General features: G+C 43.2%; 1 protein-coding gene across 6 annotated transcripts in view; it reads left to right on the forward strand.

The window, feature by feature from the left end:
* TENM2 (teneurin transmembrane protein 2) overlaps window positions 1-13,128 on the forward strand; it is a gene marked incomplete at both ends in the record, with an annotated part of 509,065 nt that overhangs the window by 372,419 nt on the left and 123,518 nt on the right. For all 6 annotated transcript variants that reach the window (XM_084268596.1, XM_084268597.1, XM_084268598.1 and 3 more), the window contains one exon: window positions 10,676-10,798. In XM_084268596.1, the coding sequence (XP_084124722.1) occupies window positions 10,676-10,798 (123 nt within the window). The remainder of the gene's footprint in view (window positions 1-10,675; window positions 10,799-13,128) is intronic.

Genomic DNA, 13,128 nt, shown 5'->3' on the forward strand with positions numbered 1-13,128 from the left:
CGTTTTTCTGTTGTGGACAGCGGCTCCATCTGCAAAAGTGATTTCTTCTGTCTCTGCTGTGACTTTTGTTACATCAAGATGATCAAATTGAGCTAGTCTTAAACCCATATTATAAAAGGCAATTGAAGACATAATAGATAAAGAAAAGTAATACAAATATTAATATTTAATTAAGTGTGTATTATGGTGATGTTCCTCAGATGAATTGGGATGTAGGTATCCAAATTAAATATAGCTGTCTTCCATTATGCATGGTGCACAGTGCTTGAAATGGACTTACGTGGACTGGTGCGATACCAGGATGTTTCTCGGGACTCAGAATGCATCCACAAGCTTTTCCCCACTCCTGCAGAGGCTGAGGAAATTGTATAATGGGATGTTTTGGTGATGCAGATGAGAATCATGTAGGAACACACATACACACAGAGAAATTCCTTGTAAAATGTGTATTGCTACAGTCTGAACACTTGCAACTCTGCCCTGTCAGAGTAAAGCAGCAAGCTGCAACGAAAATCCAGGCATTATATGAACCCTTCTTTGGTTTCTGTTTTCAAATGTGCTTCATACAGGTGGGATCACACCATGTCCTCACTTGCAGCTTGCACTGCCTTCCCTGCTCTAGGACAGAAGAGGGCAAGCTTTCAGTCTCTGCTTTGTTAGAAAAAAGAATTTTTAAAAGTTGACGTTGAAAAAAAAAGCAAACACAAAGGAATATGAGTTACGAGGCTGCAAGGGACTGGTTGTGTCAGATATTTATCAACTAAAGACGGTATATTTGATTTTCATATGTTTCTATTCTGTATTGGTAGTATATCTAATTCACAATACACTAATAATACCAGATTTTCAAGGCATATAGACAGTCTAAATCTGCCTAAATGCAGAATAGATATGTACTTTTATCTCAATATCAAGATACGATTTAGGCTTTGTTTATATATATCTTTTGAAGCATATCATAAAAGAAGTATGAACAGTTTATAGCATTGAAAATGAGTGAGAAGCTTTGGGAGAAGAAATCATATTTACTTTTCATCTTCAGATTTATTTCTTCTTTGTAATGAAATTTTAACTCCAATAATTACTTTGTGTAGAGAGTAAAACCTTAAATTTTATCTTTCATGCAAGGTTTTACAATCAGGTGATTAAATTAAACTATTCTGTATAATTTCTGTTAAGGGAAGAATATGCTCTGTGGTTAGAAACTACTTTTTTGCACTGTGAACGGAAATTTGGCCATTCATAATCATGCCGTTCCGCCTCATTTAGTGTGTGCAAAGGAGTAATAAAGGTAAAAACTATTTTCTTATCAATATGGCTAGCAATCAGAGGTTGAGTCAAGGTCTGAATGCTTTGGAGCAGTTAGATTATGAAAATCTTGTTGAACATATTTGTAGAGATTTGGGGCAGTTGCCGTTTCAGAAGATGAACGTAATCAAATAAGTGTTTGACATGATATCCCTAAGGGTTGCAATCTGTATTAAAAGTATGGCAGTTATTCTAAACATCCTAAGTTCAGACATCAGTGATTTAAGAGACTATATTTGTGTTTATATTCTTGAGAACACGAGCTTCAAGTCTTGGCTGGGTTCTTCCTCTTCTTGGAAACAGAATAAAGCCGAGCTGGGTACTTTGTTGATGATAATGGTGTCTTCTAGGTGTGAAATTAAAATTGGATTCAGTTTGCTTTGTATTAACGTTAAATGCTCACAATTGCTCAAAAAAAAAAGGGGTGGGGAGGGGTGTCCATTGTGTTTTAGTCAAGAGCATCCCTTTCTTCTATTCTAAGCCTGTTTCAAAAGTGGCAGTGTTTTGGCAAGAGCGGTAAACTGGATATTGTATGATGTGATTTGGGACCTTCCAGGCTGAAAGATGCTGTATTAGGTAAATAAAAATATAAACACTTTTCTTATTAGTTACAGGCTTCTAGTTCAGACCAAAAAGATTGCAGCCTTGACTCTTAAAATTGCCGTAAGAAGTGGGTTCATTTTATACAGTCTCAGGAACTGATTAATCTTGTGCCAGTTTTCTACGCTCCGTACAATCTAAGGCCTGTCACGAGAATAAATGAATAGTGCACCGTATTCTGCCTTGCTTTTAAGGTCTTTGTTGTGAGATTCCAGATTCTGAAGGTAGCATGCAATGCTCTTACCCTTCCTGTGGCAAAAGATTGCTCAAAGTGGCACAAAATCAAAACATTTCAGTAAAGAGTGAAACGAGAAAAGCTGAAAAGTCTGCACGAGGGGGTCTTGCCCAGTCCCAGACAGAATGGTGACTGGGGCACTAACAGCCACCCAACCTGCACCTCTTGGTCCTGCCAGCTGAACTCTGCTTGCCTGTTGTTACCCTGGGAGCCAGGTCTTCACAGCCTCCAATTTTCCCCACCCCCAAAGTAACTGCACATCTGTGGAAGCTTTTCAGGGGGTTTAGAAGTAGGAAGACTGAAGTTGGACGTAGAGGAATGAACTTTCAAAGCATTGCATGGCAGATAAGCACACAAATCACATTACTACTAATGGGATTTGCCGGGTATATCTTTCATGCTGTGCTTTGAAAATTCATTCCATTCAGTTTATTGACGTGCACGGGGAGAGAAATCAGTCAGCTTGGAGGAGGGGGGTGACCAATGGGAAAAAAGATTGCTTTTTTTAGGGGTCCATCTTGTAGCCTTCCTTCCATCTCCTTTTTAATCTTTAATAATTTGTTCAAAAGAAAGCAGTTAATAATTCCCAGCAGAAGTTTTGCTGCTGGTTATAACAATACACTTATTTGTAGATCCTTTATGGTATTTCTAGAAAATGCTTCTCGGGCTGGATGCTTTGGAGCAAAAGCCCTGCTCCAAATATGTTACTGTCTAAAAGAGTTTATGTGCTGAGGGTGAAATTATGCCTAAGGATTGCTTTCTTACATTTAAGGTTGTGTGAAGTCAACTTTCCTTTCTTTCCATGGTGTTTCAGAAAGGCACAGGACCTGCCTCTCATGTCTCCCCGGTGAGAGCGTGCCTGGCATTTCTGCGCAGAAGGGATGCACTGTGCTTCCCCTTTGCACAGCCACCCTCTCCTTACAGCAAAGATAAGGGTCTGCCTCTGCTTATTTCCCTGAAAGCAAGGTGCTGAGATTCGGGTGTTACCCCAACTGTGTTTGTAGGGTCACTCTTGGATTAGGGAAGTGCAGAGCTGAACCGGTAGCCAGGTATTTATTCCATTCATTCTTTCATAAACTTCCAGGGTGACTGGAGCTCACAGCTTTCCTTGTGTAGCTGTCTTTGTCAATGAGAAGCTGCTGTTGTTACTTGAAGTGAAACTATTGCAGAGCTCAGGCAGAGTTAACAAGAGTCTAAACTTGTAGATGGGTAACAAATTGAAGCTTGTGTGTGGGTAACAGCTTAGTTTAGCTGATGGAGAAGTGCAAACAGACATGTTACCAGATATAAAAATGCACAGCAGTGTCATTGTTAATGGAATTGTCCTTTTTTACCATCGTAAACTCAAAAAATACAGACTCTGAGGTCTCACTCAGTGTTACATGTAGGATAAATAAGACAGACAATGGTTCTTTATTGTGCTTCCCAGCCAGTTGAATTCTTAAAGTTGTATATTTTGGTAAGGCTTCAAATGGTGTTCCCAAATGAACTTTTAATTTAATTTTATTAAGAAATTGCATACCAAATAGCATACTGATGATCAAGATGATTTACTGAGAATGAATGACCTTGAAAGTAAGCCATTTATTTGCTGTTGACCTTCAAGGGTCACAATCAAAAGTCAGTCCGTTTTGCATACGATCTATGACGGAAATGTTAAATTTAGATCAACTGGTCTATTTTTGAAACGCTGCTTTAACCTCTCCCACAAACAGTTGCATGCTCACGAGTAGAGGAGACAATATGATCAGCACTTCCAAGTGTTTTACATAAGGTTCCTAGGATTCTTACTCATTAATATTACAACACAAGTTCAGAAGTTCCCTAAGTACTGGTAGTCAAGAGATTTCCTTTTTTAGTATTATTTTTTACCTGATATTTAATCCCATGTAGCAAATGTAAAAAATAATTCTTATGTCCTTTTTCCTTGGCATCTCCAACAAAGTATTTTGAAAACATGTGTCTCATGACCATAACTGACTCTGCTGCTAATTAAATAGAGTACTTATGTTGTGCTGATGAACAACTACACTAGGTTGAGAAACCTGCACAAACTTTGTGGCATGTAAGCAGACCCCACTTTATCTACTATGTTCTCAGCCTCAAGGGTCTGCCTGTGATGCATTTGATATAAACATTCCTTAGACTGTCTGGGGTGAATAGGTAGTGACATGCTATGGTACAATATAGGGGAGAAAAATGCAGCGAACCCTTCCAGAAACATTTAGACTCGTGGATACACTGAGGAGTGTTGTATATTTGTAGAGTCAGCTGTGCTGGGTCAGATGCAAGTCAAATAATCCATTAATTTACCTCCAGTGAAGTGGTTGACTGGTAAGAACAGGCAAATCATAAATGTACTTTTCCCTACTGGTTTTCCATTCTCTGGTTCTTCTCGGTCTTGTCTGAGATGAGGGGAGGTGGCATAACAGTATTTCTTGTTTTGTTTGCTCTGCCCATAACGATTTGATGTTTGACTTGAAATTTTCAGGGAACTTTTATCATCAAGCCCAAAATTTCCCTTCAGATTAAAATGGCCAGCTCACTGCTCATTATTTTATATGTGGAGTTCAGATTCCTCCTCCAGTGTGTTTCTTCATCTTAACTGGGTTTGGAATTCATCTGCTGTTCTATGGCACAGTCGCTTGGTTGCATTCTGTCCTTACACAGTCTCAGTCAGCTTTCTTTTTGAATAAAGCAGTATCAGCAGCGGACTCTTTTCTCTTTGGAATCCCATCATATCACAGGTTTGGCTTTTTTTAAATACTGCTTCAAACTTTCCTGGAGATAATATATCAGAAATGGCAGCCGTCCACCCAGCAAGGCATGTGGCTTTTGGTTTGTGTTTAGAAAAGGTCTGAGAATGTGATGAATTCTTCTGAGATCTCTTGGATGCCCTCAGGAGGACTCAGGCATTCTTGTCACAGTCATACTGCATATTCAAAGAAGAGCAGAAAGTTCTGGTAGTTGGGCCACAATTTTAGGAGAGACATTGTTATTTCCCTGGCAAGGAAAGCTGATACTTGCTCATGTTGTTTATTTTAGGCCTACTTCTTTTAAGTAACAAAGACTTGTATTCTTTGGTAATGATTTTTCCAAGCACTTTGTTATATGTTAAAGTGGCAGAATTTCAGATTAGAACCTCCCCAAGATGCTGTCCCTTTCTGCCAGTAACAGAATATGAATGGGCATTAGTGTAACTGTGAGTCCAGGTCCTTGGATGCAGCAGCTTTCTTTGAGCCAGCTGCCTCAGGCACCCCTTAATACACGTTCTGACCTAACTGCAGGGCTGACATCACTTGTGTTCCTCCTGCTGCAAATGTGGCCAAAGCTTGGCCAGCCAAAATCCCAAGCAAAGGGTCTGCAGCTTAAAAAGTCTGACTCTGTCCGGGTTATTTGATGCCCAGTCTGGATTCTGTGGGAGAGGGCGATGGCCATGTGATGGCCCCTCCATAACGCTGGCAGGACTGCCCGTCTGACCAGGCCTGCTGTCCTCCGTGTTCAGTTTCCAATAACCCTAAAACACGTTGGCAAAATACAGATCTCAGCTGAGGCTAGTTCAGCAAGTTCTGACTGTGCATGTGTGTTTGTGAGTCGTCTCATAACCTCTTTGGATGTGAGAGGGGCTGGGGAAGGCTTCTTTCTTCTCTTGTTACAGCTACCCAACAGTCTGTGCTCCTCAGACAGAGACCTACAAGCACTGGTAAGAACCAAGCACGGTGTTTTCAGGCACTATGCAAGTTTTACCCTGCAGTTCCTCCACTGCTCTTTCCTGACTTTCAGAGCCCTGCTATTCCTGTCTCAGGCATCTCTGGAGGAGCGGCTGTCAGTTGTGATGAATTGTGCGTTCATTTTGTAATGGGGGCAAGGCACCCCTAGGGAGTAGGCCTAACACACTCATTTCACTTGTGACTTGGGTTGAACCTGAACCTATTTCTCCAGAGGAATAGTAGAACAGAATTGAATTACTGTGTTTCTTGTCTTTTAGTAACTGTTATTTTATGAATAATAATTGAGATCAGTAAGATCAATTTCTGGTATTCCTGGAGTCTTGTTGCGTGATCAGGAAGCAATAGCTAGAAAGGAATCACGAGCCTCAGCTGCAGTAACGTTTACTACAAAGCAAGCATTCAATAATGTTTAATCAGGTTTTAATTTATTGGGATACATTTATTCTTTTCAAGTTGCCTAGGTGACCTGTCTATATACACAAACGTGTTTTGCATCATACAAATACCATGGTGCATTAAAAGAACATACAGGGCATATGAAATAAAAATAGCTGTAAAGATAGTTCTTTGAATGTGTCTACATATACATATATATAAGCTATAAAATTACATGCTGCTAAGATCTATTAGGCACCTTTTTTTTCATTGTGCCTGTGATACTGAAATTTCTAACAAACAAGAGGAACATACCTCCCAGAACCAGCTGGGAAGGTGCAATAGGAATGGGGAAAAGGATGGAAATTGGGAGAATACCATGGAGTGAAGGGGTACGTGCTCAACCTGATTCTGCCCTGACCATTGCCAGGCACCAGGTTGTGGTACAGGGAGATCTGTGGCACATGAAGACAGCAGAGGTGTTTCTCATTAAAAATACATGGTCAAGAGTGACAGGAGAGCACAAAGGGAAGGCAGAGGCTCTCTCCACTTGGAAACCATCAGATGGAGTGAGCTTTGGGTTTATGGCCAGAGGGGAGAGGAATGTGGTGACGCTACTGGGTCCTAGAGAACACTCACGGAAAATTTGCATGGAAGTTTTGTCATTTTTCTGTAGGTTTGTATACCTCTGGGGATTTCTTAAAATAATGTGTGATTCACTCCAGCAACCTCTGTCTTATGTAAGTCTTAGATTGATCCCTGACAGCTCTACCACCTGGAGTGATGAACTCCTCCTCTGCTTTTGTTCCTGATGGCGTGTGCAGGTTTGGCTTCCAGGGCTTTCGCTCTGAATGTATGAGGGTGTTGCTGGGGTGGGAGTGAGAGGCTGAATAGTACTTTTTACATAAACCTCAAAGGTTTTACTTCAGAAATTCTTTGGTTTATATTCCCATTTTTCAAAGAATATGAATACACGGTTCACTATCCTGAGTACCAGATATTGGCATTAAATGAACCAGATGAATTCTGACAAGCTCAATGTTTAAAAATCAGGTATTAGAGACAAGAACATTGGAAACGCACTTAAATGTGGAGGGGGAAAAGCAAACCATCCCAGGCATTACCTACAAAGTATATATATGTACTCTGTAAAATATAATTTATGAATGCACTGTGCGTTTAACAGATAAAATGGCAAATTTTGAGTTTTAAATCTTCAGGGATGGGTTTGTTGCTGAAGATTAATAAAAAAATTGAGAGCTCTGGAAATGCATTTTGGAAAATTAGCACTTGTTGTGATGATCAGTTTTGGACCTAGCTGAGTGTCCCCACTCTGGTGAATGCCCTTTGGAGAAAAGGTGGCCAGTACTGTAAGATCAGATGAAAGTGTGTCCCTGGGGAAGAAGGCAAAGCCACAGCATCACAGATGATTTGCTTGGAGTTTAAAAAACATACAAACAAACAAACCCCAACAAAAGAAAGAAAACACAATAGAAAAAATAGGAAACAAGCACAAACTTACCAGCCCAAATTTCTCATCTGGCACACACGCACTCAACTTCTGAGTGAATCCCTGTATTTCTAATTAAATGGGCTTCTACTTATTCCTTTGCTGGAGGCATTTTTGTTTGATTAACAGAACAAAAGGTTAATCATATAAATTTGCCATCTCGTAGCGTTGAGAAGCAGGATAGAATAGGCAGCTCCTTTTGCTCCCTGCTCGGCTGCCAGTCAGGTTTGCTCTGCGCAGTGCAAACACACAGCTTTCCCCCAGGCCCCTGTGACATACTTTTCTCGAGGTATTCATGGCAGAAGGTGAACGTTCCTCATGTGTGTGACTTCAGTTGTCTTAGTGGAAGTTTGTAGATCACGTAATGGATACGTGAGCTGTGCAGGAGACTTGTCTTGTCTCTGGGAGGGACCGGAGCAGATGTGCAAATCCCTGCCCGTTTGGAAGGAGCTCTTGCTGCTCCTACCTAATGTGCATCTGTGATTAAAAGAGAGCAGTAGTGCTATTAAAGAAATCATGGTGTACGTGGAAGCAGATGGATCCACGTTTTTCTTAATACCATGTAAATAAGGTCTTTTTGGATTCCTTGTCTGAATTTACCTGGCAATTGTAAGTTAGCAACCTTAATTCTCTTGGACAGACTATTAGTTACGATTTTCCTGTCTCTGAGTTGTAATGAATGGTTCAAGCTCCAAGGAGCAGACTTTGATCTCTGCAGGTGACCTACGTTTATGGTTAGGCTGGCAATAAAACCAAAATAATTACAACTTTTAATCCACACACTGAGAGTTTTAAAGGCAGGAATCTCACTCTACTGTATGACTTGTTTTCATTTGGGGGCTCTGACATGCACTCCATCGTGCCACACTGTGCTTTCAGAGGTGGGCCAGCCACACTCCAGAGCCCCAGTGTGAGCACATATCGCGTGGGCATCGCTGTCAGCACAAACACACCTCGGGTACCAGCTGCCCAGCATCCCCCAGCCCTCACCCCCGGCCCTCACCCATCTATGGCACCAACGATGTCTCGCTTCCTGTGGCGGGTCTGTAGGAGATAGCAGCTTGTTTGTTGTTTGAGCTGTCTGACTCATTTTTCAGTTTTCTTTGCCATCCTGAAAAGAAAATGAGTTGCTTGAGATTAGACTGAAAAGCCTTGTTGTAAAACATTTGTTTTGGCAAAACAAAAACATTGTGATTGAATGCACCACTTGATCCCACATCAAATACTTGTGTGTTTTCCAGGAATTCTTTAAAACCTTTCTTAGAAAGAAACTTTGTGTAGTATCTTGGCAAGCACCCTTTCAGGTTCATACTTGGTATTTTTTTAAATACCAGATGCTTTAATGTGTTTTCATATTTTTTCCTAATAGAAAAAAATTGTGCAAGTTCAACATGAACACAAAATGTGCCGACCCTCTTTGCACATGGTGCCTCCTGATTGTAGTTACTAATCTTAGACATCTGCTTGGTCTGTGATGTTCTGCTTTGGTCACTTGGCATGCTGTGTGTGCTGAGGGGTTGCCAGGAGTTGGGAGAGATGGATTGTGGGGGCAGGGGGTGCTTTGTTTGGCTTTCTCAGGATTTAAGAACACGTATATGAATTGGTCCCTTATAAATGGATTCCCTGTATCCAGAGATTATCTGAGTGACGTTTCAAGGGCTGTAACTTGGCGTTCCTGTGCTGAGTCCTGTGCTTTACCTATCCTAATGTTCAAGCTCTGAACACCTCTCTCTGTCCATTTGTGGCCACACCAGCTCTTCTACAAAACGTCTGCTAATCGTAGGTGCCTTTGACACTGCAGAAGTGAACGATGAGGATGCCATCATCAGACATATTTTCTCTCCTAATCTAACAGTGAATCCCCTCAAACAGCATTTTAGTATGTGACTGAAAATGCTGTTCCCTGTGGTGTGTAGGTTTACATGCATCCTGTGTAAGCAGGGAGAGTGCTGATGGGGGACATGGTTAAAGTGAATAAAACCAGCTTTGTGGGCTTTCCTATTCCTCAGCACTCCTCCGTACTGGGAGGATGCCACAAGGATTATATGATGAAAGTATGGAGATGTATTCAGGTAGCTTCAGTTTATACAAGGTGAAGATGCACATAAATCCACTAGCTGAATGATTCAGACCTGTCAAGTCTCATGCATTATGCATAGGACTTATTCAATTAGCCCTTTCCACAGTGCTTATAACTCATCCACTTGCGAAGGTGACGCCGTGGCCTTTCTCCCACTCCATATCTTACGTGTCGGAGCATCTGTGTGACCTCTGCCATACCTGTGGGGAGTAGGGACACCCTGGCTGGCTGGGACTGCACTGGCCCTTTGCTTGAGGCCCAGGTGGATGAGTTTTGGGGACTGAAGTCGTGAGGTCAGAGGACTGGCAAAGTCCCAGGCTTGCTGGGCAGGTTTAATCTACCAAATGAAGACAGAGGCTGATAACTCTCTTGTTTTAGATAAGTTGTAACAAACACAAAACGATTGTGTTACACTGTCACTAGTATACACAGGGCTAAAGCTGACTTTATATTCAACATCTGACTTAAGCTGGGAGCTGTGTTTGCGGTAGCACTTTGCTCCCTAGAGCGTGTGGATGGGGCAGGCTGTGCTGTGCCGTGCTGACAGCCGAACGAAAAGCACTTGTTGCTGTGTTTTGATACAGTCCAGCGAGCACTTTTCCTTTGGTGTTTCCACAATTCAGGAGATCTGATAACTGAACAAACCCAGACAGGTTGATACGAGTCACCAGAGCTGTATTCGCTGCTGCTGCTGTTGCCTGTGTTCCAGCCTGCTAACGTTCTTCCAGCCCAGGTTGCTTTCCCGCCTTTGCCGAAAGCCGCTTAACCGAGATCAGCTGCAGCCTCTGCAGCACTCCGAGCCGTGCGTTCACCTGTCCGCCTTTGTGTCTCGGCAGCGATGCACCTCCTGGGGCTCAACTGGCAGCTCCAGCCGGCGGACGGACACACCTTCCACAACGGGCTGCGGCCGGGGCTGCCGGGCGCGGAGGACGGGGCGACGGTGCCATCTGGAGGCAGAGGTGAGGCTGCGGCTCCGGGGGCTCCGCGCCGGACTCTGGGGGCTCAGGGCAGGCCTCAGCGCCGGGCTCGCCTCAGCGCCAGGCTCCGGGTGCCCGCCGCCTGGCTGGGGTCCCGGGTCTCGCCTGGTCTCAGCGGGGCCGGGTCGCTCCCGGCCGTGTTGCTCTGTCCCTTTGCGTATCGCGCACAGAAGCGTTTCCGCTCCCAAGCCTCGGCTGCTGCCCGCCCCGGGAAAGGGGGTTCGGCTGGCCCCGTGTCGCCAGGCGTAGCGTGGAGGTCTCAAAGCAGGAGGAGAAGCTTTCCTGAGCAGAGGTACTGCCTGGGAGAAGGCAAGAACTTGGGGGTCCAGCCAGCGCCAAACCCCTGGGCTTTTTCTTTTTTCTCAGATATAATTCTAAGAGAAACCATCAGGGGCAGCAGAACTGGACCCACGGTAAATGATCTGCCTGATGGTGCTGGTGGGAGTGATACAGGCAACAAATGGATTTTGTTTTTCTCTTAAAGAAAAGCTGTGTTCCTGTGGGGGATGGCAGGGACCGGGCAACGGGAGGAATGAAGAAAAGCTTGGGAACAAATACTCTCTTAAACTGAGAAAGTACACATTGAGCTATAGAGAGAATACATGCCAGGTTGTAATCATTTAGACTGACTGGTTTTTACTGGTGAGGTTTAGGTGTTTTCTTTGCTGTAGGGCTTTCCCTCGTTACTGCAAAAGTTACAAGACAGAACACCTGATAGGCCTTAGTGTGGGGTGAGGATGGGATGGGTGATGAAACAGCAGTAACAGCGTTTGCTGTTGGTCAACAGAAGAGTTTGGTTCAGACCAGACCTGTGGCTCACGTTGGCAAATGGCAAGTTCAAAGCAAATGTCAGAAACAAATGCTGACATAGGATACTTGCATTGCATGTATTGGGAAAATTCAGTTAACACTGGGAGACTGAGCTGCTCTTTGGGGTGCCTGATCATTTCAGGGGTTTGCCTCTGTTTTCAGTAAACATTGCTGCATCTCAGCTTCTTCAGGTTTTCTGTGGAGGGACAGATTTTGGCTTCCCCCTTTTCAGGAAATCCTGTATCCTGGTGGTGGCCAAACAACTGCAGGTTTTTGAACAGTGGTTTGTTGGCTTGGCTTTCACCTCTGTAGGTCAAACCAGATGGACAGCACACCCCTAAGTACAAGGCAAAATGTTCATATTACCGCTGAACTTCTCCCAAATTGGGCACAGGTGAGGGACCCTATGGTTTTGGGCAGGAACCTGAAGAGCTCAAGCCTGCAATTAGGGTTACTTAGCAGACAAACTGCGGTGTATAACAGTTTCCCAATTCCCTCCCCTGCAGCTTTTTGTTGCCATCTCTGTGCAAATATAGGGCAGGAGGACTGTTGAATTGGAATGTGCTCATCTGCCTGGGGCACTTCAGTGTGAATTTCGGGCAGTTCCCAGCCCCGCTCTAATTAGCTGCACTCATGTGAAGAGCCTGAGATGCACTGTTGGGGGAGCGGGAACCTCCTGGAGAGCAGGGAAGGAGACAGAGCTGCTAGTTATCTTGGATTGCTGCAGTTAGCTTTCCTCAGAGCGAGTTTACTTGTTGTGCTGATGCTTTGTAGCAGGTTGCTGAAATGAAGCTAACCAGGGGAACAAACGATATTTAGGTGAGCAATCTTCTATGGTGGAATAATAGAAATGACAGGTTTGGATGAACATAAGGAATGTCAACAAGACAAAGGCAAGGAGATTTTTTTCTACCTTACCTTTCCTTTTGTTAAGTCCAAGTTAATATTGCTATCACAGCAGTTTTTAGGAAAGCCTCTGACAGCTTTTAACACAACAACCATTCCAGGGCTCAGGTCTCTGGCTGTGGAGAGTGACCTTTCTATAATTGACACAACTCAGGATGAAGCCATTCTTTTCAAAACATGGGTCTCCCAAAGAAACCTTTAACCCCTAGACTGAGAACGGCCACTTAAACACAAGCTGTGCCTACTCAGCAAGCAAGGCATTTTAAAGTAGAGCAATTTGGAAAGGGGGGGGGGGGGGGAGCAGGGGAAGCACAGATATTTCAATTTGATCGGTTTGTTCCTTATTAAGAGACTAAATTCTGGTATGAAATTATAAAACTGCAATTTAAGAGGAATGTAAATTACTTTATTACTGTGTTTTCCTATCTGAATGAAAACAAAATTCACTATTAAGATAACACAGTTGCAGGTTTTTTTGTAATTACACACTACATCTTGCTAATACTGGGGATGTCTGAAAGGAACAGGCGAGTACAATGGGTAGAAAAATCCTCAGTGCTGCTGTAAAACTGCAAGTGAAGTCCACCGTGCTCTGC

The sequence above is a fragment of the Gallinula chloropus genome (assembly GCF_964237585.1).
Source record: "Gallinula chloropus genome assembly, chromosome: 10".
Classification (NCBI taxonomy): domain Eukaryota; kingdom Metazoa; phylum Chordata; class Aves; order Gruiformes; family Rallidae; genus Gallinula; species Gallinula chloropus.